Source organism: Oncorhynchus tshawytscha, linkage group LG10 (genome assembly GCF_018296145.1).
Source record: "Oncorhynchus tshawytscha isolate Ot180627B linkage group LG10, Otsh_v2.0, whole genome shotgun sequence".
Lineage (NCBI taxonomy): Eukaryota > Metazoa > Chordata > Actinopteri > Salmoniformes > Salmonidae > Oncorhynchus > Oncorhynchus tshawytscha.
The window spans coordinates 5,177,404-5,193,580 of NC_056438.1; the positions used below are offsets into that span (position 1 = coordinate 5,177,404).

Below are 16,177 nucleotides of genomic sequence, written 5' to 3' on the forward strand. Positions count from 1 at the left end.
TGTCCATGAGTACAACTGACCCACCCTTATCAGCAGGGAGGGTAAGGACCGACTATCGGATTGTTTAATCAAGCAAAGCTTGTTTATCATCCTGAGGTAAATGATGGTAAGAGATGTTCTCCTGTTTGTTCTCCTGTAGATTAACACCAAAGAGATTGTGATTGGCTGGTGGTACTAAATACCTCTTACTTCTAAAAGGGGTCTGAGTATGTGCAGGTGTAACAGATGTATATGTGCTCTCCATGCGTTGTGTTTTCTCAAAATAGATCACTTCGGCCAGTGGTCCCAGTTGAGCATTTATTTCTGCTGTTGGTAAATGGGAAAACAGCACGTTAGTTGTGCAGGGCTGAACGGTATTGATGGCTGTCGACGGCATTAATCTGTAGCATGAAGACAACTGTGTTAACAGTGGGCTAATGTGACCATTACATCGGTGTATGCTAGCTAACACACTTATTTACAGTAATCATATACCAAAGCACATCCCAGAGAGCCCCTCAATCCCTAACAGGTACCATATACCCACACATGTATAAATCAGTAACGTACAGCAAACTTGTACACATTATAAAATAGAAAACAGTATTCAGAGGGTGACCTACTCATTGCATCACATTTTCATACTGGGGAGACCTGACGCTCGCGATCTGCCCCTATCTGCAAGCGGGGCCAATCACAACACACCTATTGTCATCAGAGTTGAACTAACCAATAAGAATGCTTGAACATTAAATACACATTTCTTTCGAGGCAAGTGGAAACATAACCAACCCTGTTACACAGGTGAGAAACCAACATGTTCAGCTGAAATATCAGGATTTGGGGATTTAAATATTCCCTTAAACGGATGTTTCTAAATAAATAAAAACCGTAACTTAGACATGTCAATCTTGTGGGATTCTGTATTTTACATTATAGCCATTACCATATATATATGATTAAATATTATCTGATGTTGGCTGTGTGAAGTATCTTAGACATGTCAATCTTCACATCGAAATCGTTGCACTGAGTTGTAGACACAAAATATAAGCCATTACAGGCTGTTGCTGAGTGATGGTGTGTGTGAGATTTAGTTATTGGCTCCCGGCCTGTAAAATAACACGTGGTTAAACACCACTCCCTAATGCACTGGGTGTTGACCAATCATATCGAGTGGTTCCCATGACGAATTTGACGCCGTGCAACATTCTTCAGCAGAGTCGGGTCGGATATATATATATACAAGGATACAGGGAGAGGACAAGACAGGGGGAGGAGGCTATAAGACAGTGTGTTTGCTGCAAGCCATTACAGGCGGTGTGTGTGAGAGCACTAGTTATTGGCTCCTGGCCTGTAAAATAGCACATGGGTAAACACCACTCCCTAATGCAGTACCGACCGCTGGGTGTTGACCAATCATATCGAGTGGTTCCCATGACGAGTTATGCGAAATTCTTCAGCAGAGAGGGAAGTGCTGATCGACTGCATTATACCAAGGATACAGACAGAAGAGGAGACTATAAGACAGTGTGTTTGCTGCAGCTCAGCGGTCTCAGGTCAATGTATCCTGTCACGCTGATAGATTGACATGATCCTATAGTTCTACATGACTTCTGTCTTTAACCGGACAATATGAGGATTTATTCGGTCTGCATGTTATGTTCACTAATTATATCATCAACAGCAAGTGACACAGGCGGTAAGTACGTTTTCTAGCTGGTGATAATGTGGGTTTTGCAGTTGTAACGTTACTTTGTAAAACACAGGATCTGTAGAGTGGAACCGGGTTGGGTCAAACAACGAATACCAAGTCGTATAGCGGCAGAGTAAGATACCAGGTAGAGAGTGAGACATTTACTTACGTTTTTCTCTCACCACGTTTATTCCGGAAAATGTCTGTCCTCACTCTGGTAGTTATGGACAAACATGAATAAACTACGTGGTGAGTTGATGCCTATTCGTCAACTAGTTGAATTGATCGTGATACTTGTTTGAATGTTAAATGACGAGACAGAGGCATTGATGCGAGTAACCAGTCTTGTTAAGTACATCACAATCTGGGCATCTCAAACACACCAGGAAAAAACATGACTTTAGTTATAAATTAACATTTACCAATAGATGGCATCACTGTGTTTGTTGGTAACCTTGTTATTTACGAAGTTTTAGTAAACAGATTCCTGTTGGAATGTTCCACAAATTATATCCACAATCTGGCCGTGTACCAGGGATGCAAACTAGTCACCTTCAGGCGAAATTCACCGCGTTGAATCCAAAATACGTGATTCGTGTAGATCCAATGATAAAAGTTGAGGGGAGGGCTACACTTTTCAAATGTCCTTTTTTCACCCATCCAAGTGTGTTTTTACAGGCGATTTGAACACTTGTTATGGTCATTTTACACACTTTCATTACACCTGTCCAGCCTATTGGGAAGGAATGGCGTTTTTGTCGTTTTTATTTGGTAGCTAACATCACTTTTTAAAACAATGTTTTAAGCATTTATGTTTTGACAAAAAAAAGCACAAAGGCTTCATAATTCATCGAGGTAATTTTGATTAGGTATCCATCATTTTTCTTTGAAGTATTTTTCATTTTAGTTAACATTTATTTAACCAGGTAGGCTAGTTGAGAACACATTTATTTAACCAGGTAGGCTAGTTGAGAACACCTTTATTTAACCAGGTAGGCTAGTTGAGAACACCTTTATTTAACCAGGTAGGCTAGTTGAGAACACCTTTATTTAACCAGGTAGGCTAGTTGAGAACACCTTTATTTAACCAGGTAGGCCAGTTGAGAACACCTTTATTTAACCAGGTAGGCCAGTTGAGAACACCTTTATTTAACCAGGTAGGCTAGTTGAGAACACCTTTATTTAACCAGGTAGGCTAGTTGAGAACACCTTTATTTAACCAGGTAGGCTAGTTGAGAACACCTTTATTTAACCAGGTAGGCTAGTTGAGAACACCTTTATTTAACCAGGTCGGCTAGTTGAGAACACCTTTATTTAACCAGGTAGGCTAGTTGAGAACACCTTTATTTAACCAGGTAGGCTAGTTGAGAACACCTTTATTTAACCAGGTAGGCTAGTATTTATTTAACCAGGTAGGCTAGTTGAGAACACCTTTATTTAACCAGGTAGGCTAGTTGAGAACACCTTTATTTAACCAGGTAGGCCAGTAGAGAACACCTTTATTTAACCAGGTAGGCTAGTTGAGAACACCTTTATTTAACCTGGTAGGCTAGTTGAGAACACCTTTATTTAACCAGGTAGGCTAGTTGAGAACACCTTTATTTAACCAGGTAGGCTAGTTGAGAACACCTTTATTTAACCAGGTAGGCTAGTTGAGAACACCTTTATTTAACCAGGTAGGCTAGTTGAGAACACCTTTATTTAACCAGGTAGGCTAGTTGAGAACACCTTTATTTAACCAGGTAGGCTAGTTGAGAACACCTTTATTTAACCAGGTAGGCTAGTTGAGAACACCTTTATTTAACCAGGTAGGCTAGTTGAGAACACCTTTATTTAACCAGGTAGGCTAGTAGAGAACACCTTTATTTAACCAGGTAGGCTAGTTGAGAACACCTTTATTTAACCAGGTAGGCCAGTAGAGAACACCTTTATTTAACCAGGTAGGCTAGTTGAGAACACCTTTATTTAACCAGGTAGGCTAGTAGAGAACACCTTTATTTAACCAGGTAGGCTAGTTGAGAACACCTTTATTTAACCAGGTAGGCTAGTTGAGAACACCTTTATTTAACCAGGTAGGCTAGTTGAGAACACCTTTATTTAACCAGGTAGGCTAGTTGAGAACACCTTTATTTAACCAGGTAGGCTAGTTGAGAACACCTTTATTTAACCAGGTAGGCTAGTTGAGAACACCTTTATTTAACCAGGTAGGCTAGTTGAGAACACCTTTATTTAACCAGGTAGGCTAGTTGAGAACACCTTTATTTAACCAGGTAGGCTAGTTGAGAACACCTTTATTTAACCAGGTAGGCTAGTAGAGAACACCTTTATTTAACCAGGTAGGCTAGTTGAGAACACCTTTATTTAACCAGGTTTTGATTTAAACCAGGTAGGCTAGTTGAGAACACCTTTATTTAACCAGGTAGGCTAGTTGAGAACACATTTATTTAACCAGGTAGGCTAGTTGAGAACACATTTATTTAACCAGGTAGGCTAGTTGAGAACACATTTATTTAACCAGGTAGGCTAGTTGAGAACACATTTATTTAACCAGGTAGGCTAGTTGAGAACACATTTATTTAACCAGGTAGGCTAGTTGAGAACACGTTCTCATTTACAACTGCGACCTGGCCAAGATAAAGCACAGCAGTTCGACACATTCAACAACAGAGTTACACATGGAATAAAGTAACAAACATACAGTAAGGAACAAGTCTATATACAGTGAGAGCAAATGAGGATAAGGGAGGTAAGGCAGTAAATAGGCCATGGTGGCGAGTAATTACAATATGGCAATTAAACACTGGAATGGTAGGTGTGCAGAAGATGAATGGGCAAGTACAGATACTGGGGTGCAAAGGAGCAAGCTAAGTATCATACATATACATATATATATATATATATATACTGCTCAAAAAAATAAAGGGAACACTTAAAAATGAATAAAGGGTACACTTACACAACACAATGTAACTCCAAGTCAACCAAGTCAATCACACTTCTGTGAAATCAAACTGTCCACTTAGGAAGCAACACTGATTGACAAATTTCACATGCTGTTGTGCAAATGGAACAAACCACAGGTGGAATTTATAGGCAATTAGCAAGACACCCCCAATAAAGGTGTGGTTCTGCAGGTGGTGACCACAGACCACTTCTCAGTTCCTATGCTTCCTGGCTGACGTTTTGGTCACTTTGAATGCTGGCGGTGCTTTCACTCTAGTGGTGGCATGAGACGGAGTCTACAACCCACACAAGTGGCTCAGGTAGTGCAGCTCATCCAGGATGGTACATCAATGCGAGCTGTGGCAAGAAGGTTTGCTGTGTCTGTCAGCGTAGTGTCCAGAGCATGGAGGCGCTACCAGGAGACAGGCCAGTACATCAGGAGATGTGGAGGAGGCCATAGGAGGGCAACAACCCAGCAGCAGGACCGCTACCTCCGCCTTTGTGCAAGGAGGAGCAGGAGGAGCACTGCCAGAGCCCTGCAAAATGACAAATGTGCATGTGTCTGCTCAAATGGTCAGAAACAGACTCCATGAGGGTGGTATGAGGGCCCGACGTGCAGAGGTGGGGGTTGGGCTTACAGCCCAACACCGTGCAGGACGTTTGAAATTTGCCAGAGAACACCAAGATTGGCAAATCGCCACTGGCGCCCTGTGCTCTTCACAGATGAAAGCAGGTTCACACTGAGCACATGTGACAGAGTCTGGAGATGCCGTGGAGAACGTTCTGCTGCCTGCAACATCCTCCAGCATGACCGGTTTGGCGGTGGGTCAGTCATGGTGTGGGGTGGCATTTCTTTGCGGGGCCGCACAGCCCTCCATGTGCTCGCCAGAGGTAGCCTGACTGCCATTAGGTACCGAGATGAGATCACATGGAGTGAAAACAGTCAGTCAGAATAACGTACTTAATATTTACCCAGAAATGATTTGATTTTCAGATTGGACCTTTTAAAAGTGTCTCCTGAGGTCGCCTAGCATCATGTGAAAGCTCTCACTAAAGAGAGATCAGCTGTCTGTGGAAATGCAGCCTTTTTCATATCTGATTGATTCAAACACGGCAGGGGCGGCAGGGTAGCCTAGTGGTTAGAGCGTTGGACTAGTAACCGGAAGGTTGCGAGTTCAAACCCCTGAGCTGACAAGGTACAAATCTGTCGTTCTGCCCCTGAACAGGCAGTTAACCCACTGTTCCCAGGCCGTCATTGAAAATAAGAATTTGTTCTTAACTGACTTGCCTAGTTAAATAAATAAAGGTAAAATAAAAATAAATAAAAACAGCTCCGATCAACTCATCAAGATTGTTCTAACTGATCCCTACTATTTAGTGAGACGCTTTATTGAATTGTGTATGTGAGTAAAGTTCACATTTGTAGGACTGATGTTAGTCAATGTTCATAGAGAGACCATTTCATGTTTCAAATGACCTTAGCTGTTGTGGGAGTCACTATCCACCTGCTCAACATTCAGTAGGCATATGTCTTGCTTTGTCTCAAAGTATATGAATCTGTAATCTGTTTTTCTCACGGACAGTTCAACCCATTGTGGCCTTAGTTGGTGATGACGTCATCCTGCCTTGCACCCTGAGACACACCGTCAGTGCTGTGTATCAGTCAATAGAGTGGCAGAGACCGGACCTAAAACCAAAAGAGGTCCATCTTTACAGAGATGAGAAGGACGATCTTGTGCTCCAGAATCCAGTCTTCAGGGGAAGGACGTCACTGTTTAAAGAAGAACTAGAGAACGGCAACACTAGTTTAAAGTTGACCAGAGTGAAACTCTCTGATGCTGGTAACTACACCTGTTACATTCCACTGCTGAACCACCAGAAAACCATCATTCAACTCCTTGTTGGTGAGTCAACACACCTGCTGACCACCCAAACCCCCTTAAGAGACAGATCGCATGAAATCAAGGGTGAGTTCAATGTGAAGTCCATTGCATGATGAGTATTAGTTCCATACTGTAGATTGGTTAGACTACATACTTACCTTTACCCAAGTCCATGTACAATGCTGTGATCAATTGTTAGGTCCTCTTTTAATTTAAAGGTCCAAGAATATCAACAAACCCTTGTGTTATATTTAAGCAATAAGGCCCGGGGGTGTGGTATATGGCCGATATATCACGGCTATGGCCTGTCCTTATGCACGATACAGCCATTATCCGGGGTATATTGGCCATATACTACTAACCCTGAGTTGCCTTATTGCTATTGTAAACTGGTTACCAAGGTAACAGAACAGTTCAAAAGTACTGTTTTGTCATACCTGTGGTATACGGTCTGATATCACAAACATTATAAACTAGGTGGTTTGAGCCCTGAATGCTGATTGGCTGAAAGCTGTGGTATACAGTCTAATGTCACAAACATTATAAACTAGGTGGTTTGAGCCCTGAATGCTGATTGGCTGAAAGCCGTGGTATATCTGTATAGGTGCTGTGTCCAGACCAGTTATCATCATTGAGGGAATGGAAGGCGATGAGGTGGTCCTGCGGTGTGAGGCTGAAGGCTGCTACCCAGAGCCTGTCATGGAGTGGTGTGACGCTCAGGGACGTGTCCTCCCTGCTGCTGGACCTACAGAGACGTCCAGAGACCGTGAAGGCTGCTACACTGTGACAAGCCATGTCATCGTCCCGAAGTCTGACAACAACACCTTCACCTGTCGCGTTCAACAGTTGGAGATCAAACACATGAAGGAGAGACGGGTTCATGTTCCAGGTGAGAGTTTTGGATATTTGAATGAAGGCACTATCTGTAAAGTAAATCCTGTTTGAAAGTCATTTCATGTGTAATAAGCATTAGGTATTGTAATAATTCTACTTCCTGTGTTTCAGATCAAATGTTTCCTAAGACCTGCTGGCTGACAGTTCTTTGAGCAGTTCTTGTCACAGTTCTTGTTGAAGCTGTAGCTGGAGGTCTCTACCTGTTGATGAAAAAATGGATATTGACCTTCAGAAAGGTAAGTCACACTTCCTGGTGTGGTAGTGTTATGGGGTGGAGTTACTTCCTGGTGTGGTAGTGTTATGGGGTGGAGTTACTTCCTGGTGTGGTAGTGTTATGGGGTGGAGTTACTTCCTGGTGTGGTAGTGTTATGGGGTGGAGTTACTTCCTGGTGTGGTAGTGTTACTTCCTGGTGTGGTAGTGTTATGGGGTGGAGTTACTTCCTGGTGTGGTAGTGTTATGTGGGTGGAGCTACTACTTTAACGCCTGAAGGTACCATGTTCATCTGTACAAACAATAGTACACACACAATATAAACACCATTGGACCATGCAGCCGTCATACCGCTCACGAAGGAGACGCGTTCTGTCTCCTAGAGATGAACGTACTTTGGTGCGAAAAGTGCAAATTTGGCTGCAACCACCACTGTAAAAGTACAACCACCAAATCATGAGTACAACCACCACTGTAGCTGTAATGAATGAGTACAACCGCCACTGTAGCTGTACCCACCAATGTAGCTGTAATGAGTACAACCACCACTGTAGCTGTAATGAATGAGTACAACCGCCACTCTAGCTGTAATGAATGAGTACAACCGCCACTGTAGCTGTAATGAGTACAACCGCCACTGTAGCTGTAATGACTGTAGCTGTAATGTACAACCGCCACTGTAGCTGTAATGAGTACAACCGCCACTGTAGCTGTAATGAGTACAACCGCCACTGTAGCTGTAATGAGTACAACCGCCACTGTAGCTGTAATGAGTACAACCGCCACTGTAGCTGTAATGAGTACAACCGCCACTGTAGCTGTAATGAATGAGTACAACCGCCACTGTAGCTGTAATGAATGAGTACAACCGCCACTGTAGCTGTAATGAATGAGTACAACCGCCACTGTAGCTGTAATGAATGAGTACAACCGCCACTGTAGCTGTAATGAGTACAACCGCCACTGTAGCTGTAATGAGTACAACCGCCACTGTAGCTGTAATGAGTACAACTGCCACTGTAGCTGTAATGAGTACAACTGCCACTGTAGCTGTAATGAGTACAACCGCCACTGTAGCTGTAATGAGTACAACCGCCACTGTAGCTGTAATGAGTACAACCGCCACTGTAGCTGTAATGAATGAATGAGTACAACCGCCACTGTAGCTGTAATGAATGAATGAGTACAACCGCCACTGTAGCTGTAATGAATGAATGAGTACAACCACCACTGTAGCTGTAATGAATGAATGAGTACAACCACCACTGTAGCTGTAATGAATGAATGAGTACAACCACCACTGTAGCTGTAATGAATGAATGAGTACAACCACCACTGTAGCTGTAAGGAATGAATGAATGAGTACAACCACCACTGTAGCTGTAAGGAATGAATGAATGAGTACAACCACCACTGTAGCTGTAAGGAATGAATGAGTACAACCACCACTGTAGCTGTAATGAATGAATGAATGAATGAATGAGTACAACCACCACTGTAGCTGTAATGAATTAATGAGTACAACCACCACTGTAGCTGTAATGAATGAATGAATGAATGAGTACAACCACCACTGTAGCAGTAATGAATGAATGAATGAGTACAACCACCACTGTAGCAGTAATGAATGACTGAATGAGTACAACCACCACTGTAGCTGTAATGAATGAATGAATGAGTACAACCACCACTGTAGCTGTAATGAATGAATGAATGAGTACAACCACCACTGTAGCTGTAATGAATGAATGAATGAGTACAACCACCACTGTAGCTGTAATGAATGAATGAATTAATGAGTACAACCGCCACTAGCTGTAATGAGTACAACCGCCACTGTAGCTGTAATGAGTACAACCGCCACTGTAGCTGTAATGAGTACAACCACCACTGTAGCTGTAATGAGTACAACCACCACTGTAGCTGTAATGAGTACAACCACCACTGTAGCTGTAATGAGTACAACCACCACTGTAGCTGTAATGAGTACAACCACCACTGTAGCTGTAATGAGTACAACCACCACTGTAGCTGTAATGAGTACAACCACCACTGTAGCTGTAATGAGTACAACCACCACTGTAGCTGTAATGAGTACAACCACCACTGTAGCTGTAATGAATGAGTACAACCACTACTGTAGCTGTAATGAGTACAACCACCACTGTAGCTGTAATGAGTACAACCACCACTGTAGCTGTAATGAATGAGTACAACCACCACTGTAGCTGTAATGAATGAATGAATGAGTACAACCTCCACTGTAGCTGGAATGAATGAATGAATGAGTACAACCACCACTGTAGCTGTAATGAATGAATGAATGAGTACAACCACCACTGTAGCTGTAATGAATGAATGAATGAATGAGTACAACCACCACTGTAGCAGTAATGAATGAATGAGTACAACCACCACTGTAGCAGTAATGAATGAATGAGTACAACCACCACTGTAGCTGTAATGAATGAATGAATGAGTACAACCACCACTGTAGCTGTAATGAATGAATGAATGAGTACAACCACCACTGTAGCTGTAATGAATGAATGAATGAGTACAACCACCACTGTAGCTGTAATGAATGAATGAATGAGTACAACCACCACTGTAGCTGTAATGAATGAATGAATGAGTACAACCACCACTGTAGCTGTAATGAATGAATGAATGAGTACAACCACCACTGTAGCTGTAATGAATGAATGAATGAGTACAACCACCACTGTAGCTGTAATGAATGAATGAATGAATGAGTACAACCACCACTGTAGCAGTAATGAATGAATGAGTACAACCACCACTGTAGCTGTAATGAATGAATGAATGAGTACAACCACCACTGTAGCTGTAATGAATGAATGAATGAGTACAACCACCACTGTAGCTGTAATGAATGAATGAATGAGTACAACCACCACTGTAGCTGTAATGAATTAATGAATGAGTTCAACCTCCACTGTAGCTGTAATGAATGAGTACAACCACCACTGTAGCTGTAATGAATGAATGAATGAGTACAACCACCACTGTAGCTGTAATGAATGAATGAGTACAACCACCACTGTAGCTGTAATGAATGAGTACAACCACCACTGTAGCTGTAATGAATGAATACAACCACCACTGTAGCTGTAATGAATGAATGAGTACAACCACCACTGTAGCTGTAATGAATGAATACAACCACCACTGTAGCTGGAATGAATGAGTACAACCACCACTGTAGCTGTAATGAATGAATGAGTACAACCACCACTGTAGCTGTAATGAATGAATGAGTACAACCACCACTGAGCTGTAATGAATGAATGAGTACAACCACCACTGTAGCTGTAATGAATGAATGAGTACAACCACCACTGTAGCTGTAATGAATGAATGAGTACAACCACCACTGTAGCTGTAATGAATGAATGAGTACAACCACCACTGTAGCTGTAATGAATGAATGAGTACAACCACCACTGTAGCTGTAATGAATGAATGAGTACAACCACCACTGTAGCTGTAATGAATGAATGAGTACAACCACCACTGTAGCTGTAATGAATGAATGAGTACAACCACCACTGTAGCTGTAATGAATGAATGAGTACAACCACCACTGTAGCTGTAATGAATGAATGAGTACAACCACCACTGTAGCTGTAATGAATGAATGAGTACAACCACCACTGTAGCTGTAATGAATGAATGAGTACAACCACCACTGTAGCTGTAATGAATGAATGAGTACAACCACCACTGTAGCTGTAATGAATGAATGAGTACAACCACCACTGTAGCTGTAATGAATGAATGAGTACAACCACCACTGTAGCTGTAATGAATGAATGAGTACAACCACCACTGTAGCTGTAAGGAATGAATGAATGAGTACAACCACCACTGTAGCTGTAAGGAATGAATGAATGAGTACAACCACCACTGTAGCTGTAAGGAATGAATGAATGAGTACAACCACCACTGTAGCTGTAAGGAATGAATGAATGAGTACAACCACCACTGTAGCTGTAAGGAATGAATGAATGAGTACAACCACCACTGTAGCTGTAAGGAATGAATGAATGAGTACAACCACCACTGTAGCTGTAAGGAATGAATGAATGAGTACAACCACCACTGTAGCTGTAAGGAATGAATGAAGTACAACCACCACTGTAGCTGTAAGGAATGAATGAATGAGTACAACCACCACTGTAGCTGTAAGGAATGAATGAATGAGTACAACCACCACTGTAGCTGTAAGGAATGAATGAATGAGTACAACCACCACTGTAGCTGTAATGAATGAATGAATGAGTACAACCACCACTGTAGCTGTAATGAATGAATGAATGAGTACAACCACCACTGTAGCTGTAATGAATGAATGAATGAGTACAACCACCACTGTAGCTGTAATGAATGAATGAATGAGTACAACCACCACTGTAGCTGTAATGAATGAATGAATGAGTACAACCACCACTGTAGCTGGAATGAATGAATGAATGAGTACAACCACCACTGTAGCTGTAATGAATGAATGAATGAGTACAACCACCACTGTAGCTGTAATGAATGAATGAATGAGTACAACCACCACTGTAGCTGTAATGAATGAATGAGTACAACCACCACTGTAGCTGTAATGAATGAATGAATGAGTACAACCACCACTGTAGCTGTAATGAATGAATGAGTACAACCACCACTGTAGCTGTAATGAATGAATGAATGAGTACAACCACCACTGTAGCTGTAATGAATGAGTACAACCACCACTGTAGCTGTAATGAATGAATGAGTACAACCACCACTGTAGCTGTAATGAATGAGTACAACCACCACTGTAGCTGTAATGAATGAGTACAACCACCACTGTAGCTGTAATGAATGAATACAACCACCACTGTAGCTGTAATGAATGAATACAACCACCACTGTAGCTGTAATGAATGAGGACAGGTGACTGTTAGTTGACTGATCATGTGAGGTTCTATTAGACAGTTCTGTTCTAATCCGGTCTCCCATCCCGTTTAAACAGGAACCGTGGACGTCATTAATGAAGAACAAGGAGACAACGAAGAATGAGGAAGATGAGGCCTGTGAATCCCAGTCTGTCATTGGTTTAGATGATGTGAAATGATCTATGATTATAGTATTATGTGCCATTTAACAGACATGTTTGGATGGTCCCAGGAATCAAACCCACTATCCTGGAGTTACAAGGACCTTAACTATGACTACATAGGAATATGCATATATTTTTGAGTAAATTTAGGAGACTCTCTTATCCAGAGCAACTTACAGGAACAATTAGGGTTAAGTGCCTTGCTCAAGGGTACATTGGCAGACTTTTCATCTTGTCATCTCAGGGATTTGAACCAGCGACATTGGTTACTGGCCCCACGCTCTTAACCACTAGTCTCCATATATGGCACTGTGTCAGAAGCATTAGTTATTTATATGAGACATCTTTGGTGTAGTTTATGTAGTCTGTAATAGGTGCTGATTTATTTGACAGGGACAGTGCATATAGTGAAAGGACCAGCTATTGCATACAGAAGCAATCATTGCCTGGCTGAGTTGGTGAGAGACTTCTGTATTGTCGGGGTCGCGGCAGAGGTCACACGTAGGGAGTTGCAGAAGGGACAGTCTTATCAGGCTCTTCTCAGGTACTAAGATTTGTCTCTGGGGTCATAATGACCTTTAACTGTGCCAGTAATCTGGAGGCTGAGTTGGTGAGAGACTTCTGTGATGCCGGGGTCGCGGCAGAGGTCACACGTAGGGAGTTGCAGGAGGGACAGTTGGTGAGGGTGTTTCTCAATCTTGCTCCTGGAGACCTAAAGGTTCGTTTTGTTTTGGGAATCAATGGAATGGTATCATACACACATGGAAACCACATGTTTGACTCCGTTCCAGTGATTCCGTTCCAGCCATTACAATGAGCCTGTCCTCCTATATCTCCTCCCACCAGCGCCCACTGACTGGGTTAGAGAGTAATGATTGTTAACCTCTCGGAGGGGACCATCACAGGAGACGTGAGGGCGACGGGTCTGTAGCGTTTTGAGTTCCCATGAAAAGATGGTGGAAACACTCTCTAGAGTTTTCCTCGTCACTGCAACGGATTTCCGAAGATGTCGTTTTGAAAATCAACAGGTGGGGGGACTCTGATAGAGGTGCTGGTTTAGATTCAGTGTCTTCGGAAGGTATTCACACCCCTTCCCCTTTTCCACATTCTGTTACTTTACACTCATTCTAAAAATGGATGAAATAAAATCGTCATCAATCTAGACACAATACCCAATAATGACATCACAATACCCCATAATGACATCACAATACCCCATAATGACATCACAATACCCCATAATGACATCACAATACCCCATAATGACATCACATTACCGCATAATGACATCACATTACCCCATAATGACATCACAATACCCCATAATGACATCACAATACCCCATAATGACATCACATTACCCCATAATGACATCACAATACCCCATAATGACATCACAATACCCCATAATGACAAAAACAGGTATTTAGAATCTTTAGCAAATGTATTTAAAATAAAACCTGAAATAACTTATTTACAGAGCCAGGTAAAGGGTACCAAAGAATGCAAAAAAACCACACGATTTAATCCATTTTAGAATAAGGTTGTAAATTTAAAAAAATGTGGGAAAAGTCAAGGGGTCTAAATATTTTCTGAATGCAGCTGGGGGATTCGATCCAGCAACCTTTCGTTTACTGGCCCAAAGCTTTTCTCTAGGCTACCTGCCGCCCCAAGGCTCTATGTAGTAAGGTGTTCGCAATGGGCTTATATGATAAACTTAGCACACAATATATACAGCTAGCAAAAGGTAATAACTTAGCACGCTAGGCTAGCAGGCTGAATATATAGCAATAATAAAACCAGCACCATTAGTGGTAGCGAGTTAGCATGCTGTGTGGCTAACAATGCTAATATGTAAACAGACAGCCATCTTGGTAGAGGTTCGTATGAGGAAGTGACCGGGTGTGACGACTTCACCGATCGGCCATACTGGTTGTGTAAGAATGATCGCCTGGTAGCCATCTTAGACACAACCACCAATGGAAGGCCTGAATACTGTTCTGTACCCAGAACTATGCCAAGAGGATAGATAAACAGGATAAGCAGTATGGATAGTACCCATACATTAATTACTGGCATATAAACACTGGATGTATTAGCGCCTAGTTTTGTGGGGTTTCTGTACTATTTATGTTTATATTACTATTTATATTTGACAACTTTTACTTTTACTCCACTACATTCCTAATGAAAATGTACTTTTTACTCCATATTCCGTGACACCCAAGTCACATTCTCGTTACATTCTTATTTTTTACTTTTGATACTTAAAAGTATTTAAAACCAAATACTTTTAGACTTTTACTCAAGTAAGTATTTTATTGAGTAATTTTCTATTAAAATGCATCTTTAATTTTACTCAAGTATGACACTGTTTTAGATATTTCATTTGGGGTCTAGAGATTTAGGTAAATCAGCCTTTGGTTTCTTTACGTTTTGGAATATTCAACAATGCACTAAGATTTGAGGAATTGGTGCCTCTAGGGCATTTTATTGTTTTTTAAATTGTAACTTTTATTTAACTAGTCAAGCCCGCTAAGAACAAATTCTATTGGACTCCCAAGCACAGCCGGATGTGATACAGCCTGGATTCGAACCAGGTACTGTAGTGACACCTCTTGTTCTGAGATGCAGTGCCTGAGACAACTGAGCCACTCTGAAGCCTGTCTGTTTTATATGATCGTATTTTGCTTTTCGTGTATTGTATTGTAGTGTATAATTATATTTATTTGAAGGTGTCATGTGTTTATTGTATTGTGGTGCTGTACAGGGCTCACCTGGAAAAGAGACCTTCGTCTCAGCATGACTCAAAATAAAGGTGAAATAAAATGTGATTGAAAGGTTCCTTTTGGTTCAATGATTTGTATGAATTATTATTTTTTAATTCTCTGATGGTATTTCCTCCGTGCAAGAACAGTTTAGAGAGGAGAGAAGAGCGCCACATTCTGGTCCACAGATTTTCTTTGTGTGTGTAAATGTCTCAATGCACATCATATAGTGAAAGGACCAGCTATTTCAGTCCATGTTCCTCAGGGCAGGAACTACATAGAGAGGACGGCGCATCATTCTGGTCCAGTCCATGTTCCTCAGGGCAGGAACTATATAGAGAGGACGGCGCATCATTCTGGTCCAGTCCATGTTCCTCAGGGCAGGAACTATATAGAGAGGACGGCGCATCATTTTGGTCCAGTCCATGTTCCTCAGGGCAGGAACTATATAGAGAGGATGGCGCATCATTCTGGTCCAGTCCATGTTCCTCAGGGCAGGAACTATATAGAGAGGACGGCGCATCATTCTGGCCCAGTCCATGTTCCTCAGGGCAGGAACTATATAGAGAGGACGGCGCATCATTCTGGTCCAGTCCATGTCCCTCAGGGCAGGAACTATATAGAGAGGACGGCGTATCATTCTGGTCCAGTCCATGTTCCTCAGGGCAGGAACTATATAGAGAG

General features: G+C 41.9%; 1 protein-coding gene across 1 annotated transcript; it reads left to right on the forward strand.

Moving 5' to 3' along the window:
- The first annotated feature begins 1,908 nt into the window (after window positions 1-1,908).
- LOC121847564 (butyrophilin subfamily 1 member A1-like) lies at window positions 1,909-13,586 on the forward strand. The gene is made up of 5 exons (XM_042329312.1): window positions 1,909-1,924; window positions 6,202-6,522; window positions 7,106-7,390; window positions 7,507-7,631; window positions 12,639-13,586. Exons 1-4 carry the CDS (start codon window positions 1,909-1,911, stop codon window positions 7,545-7,547), a joined length of 663 nt encoding a protein of 220 aa, XP_042185246.1. The 3' UTR covers window positions 7,548-7,631; window positions 12,639-13,586.
- The last annotated feature ends 2,591 nt before the right edge of the window (window positions 13,587-16,177 follow it).

Coding starts and splice junctions, on each gene's coding strand:
- LOC121847564 (XM_042329312.1), top strand. Junction 6,523..7,105: donor CATCATTCAACTCCTTGTTG/GTGAGTCAACAC, acceptor ATATCTGTATAG/GTGCTGTGTCCAGACCAGTT. Junction 7,391..7,506: donor GAGACGGGTTCATGTTCCAG/GTGAGAGTTTTG, acceptor CCTGTGTTTCAG/ATCAAATGTTTCCTAAGACC.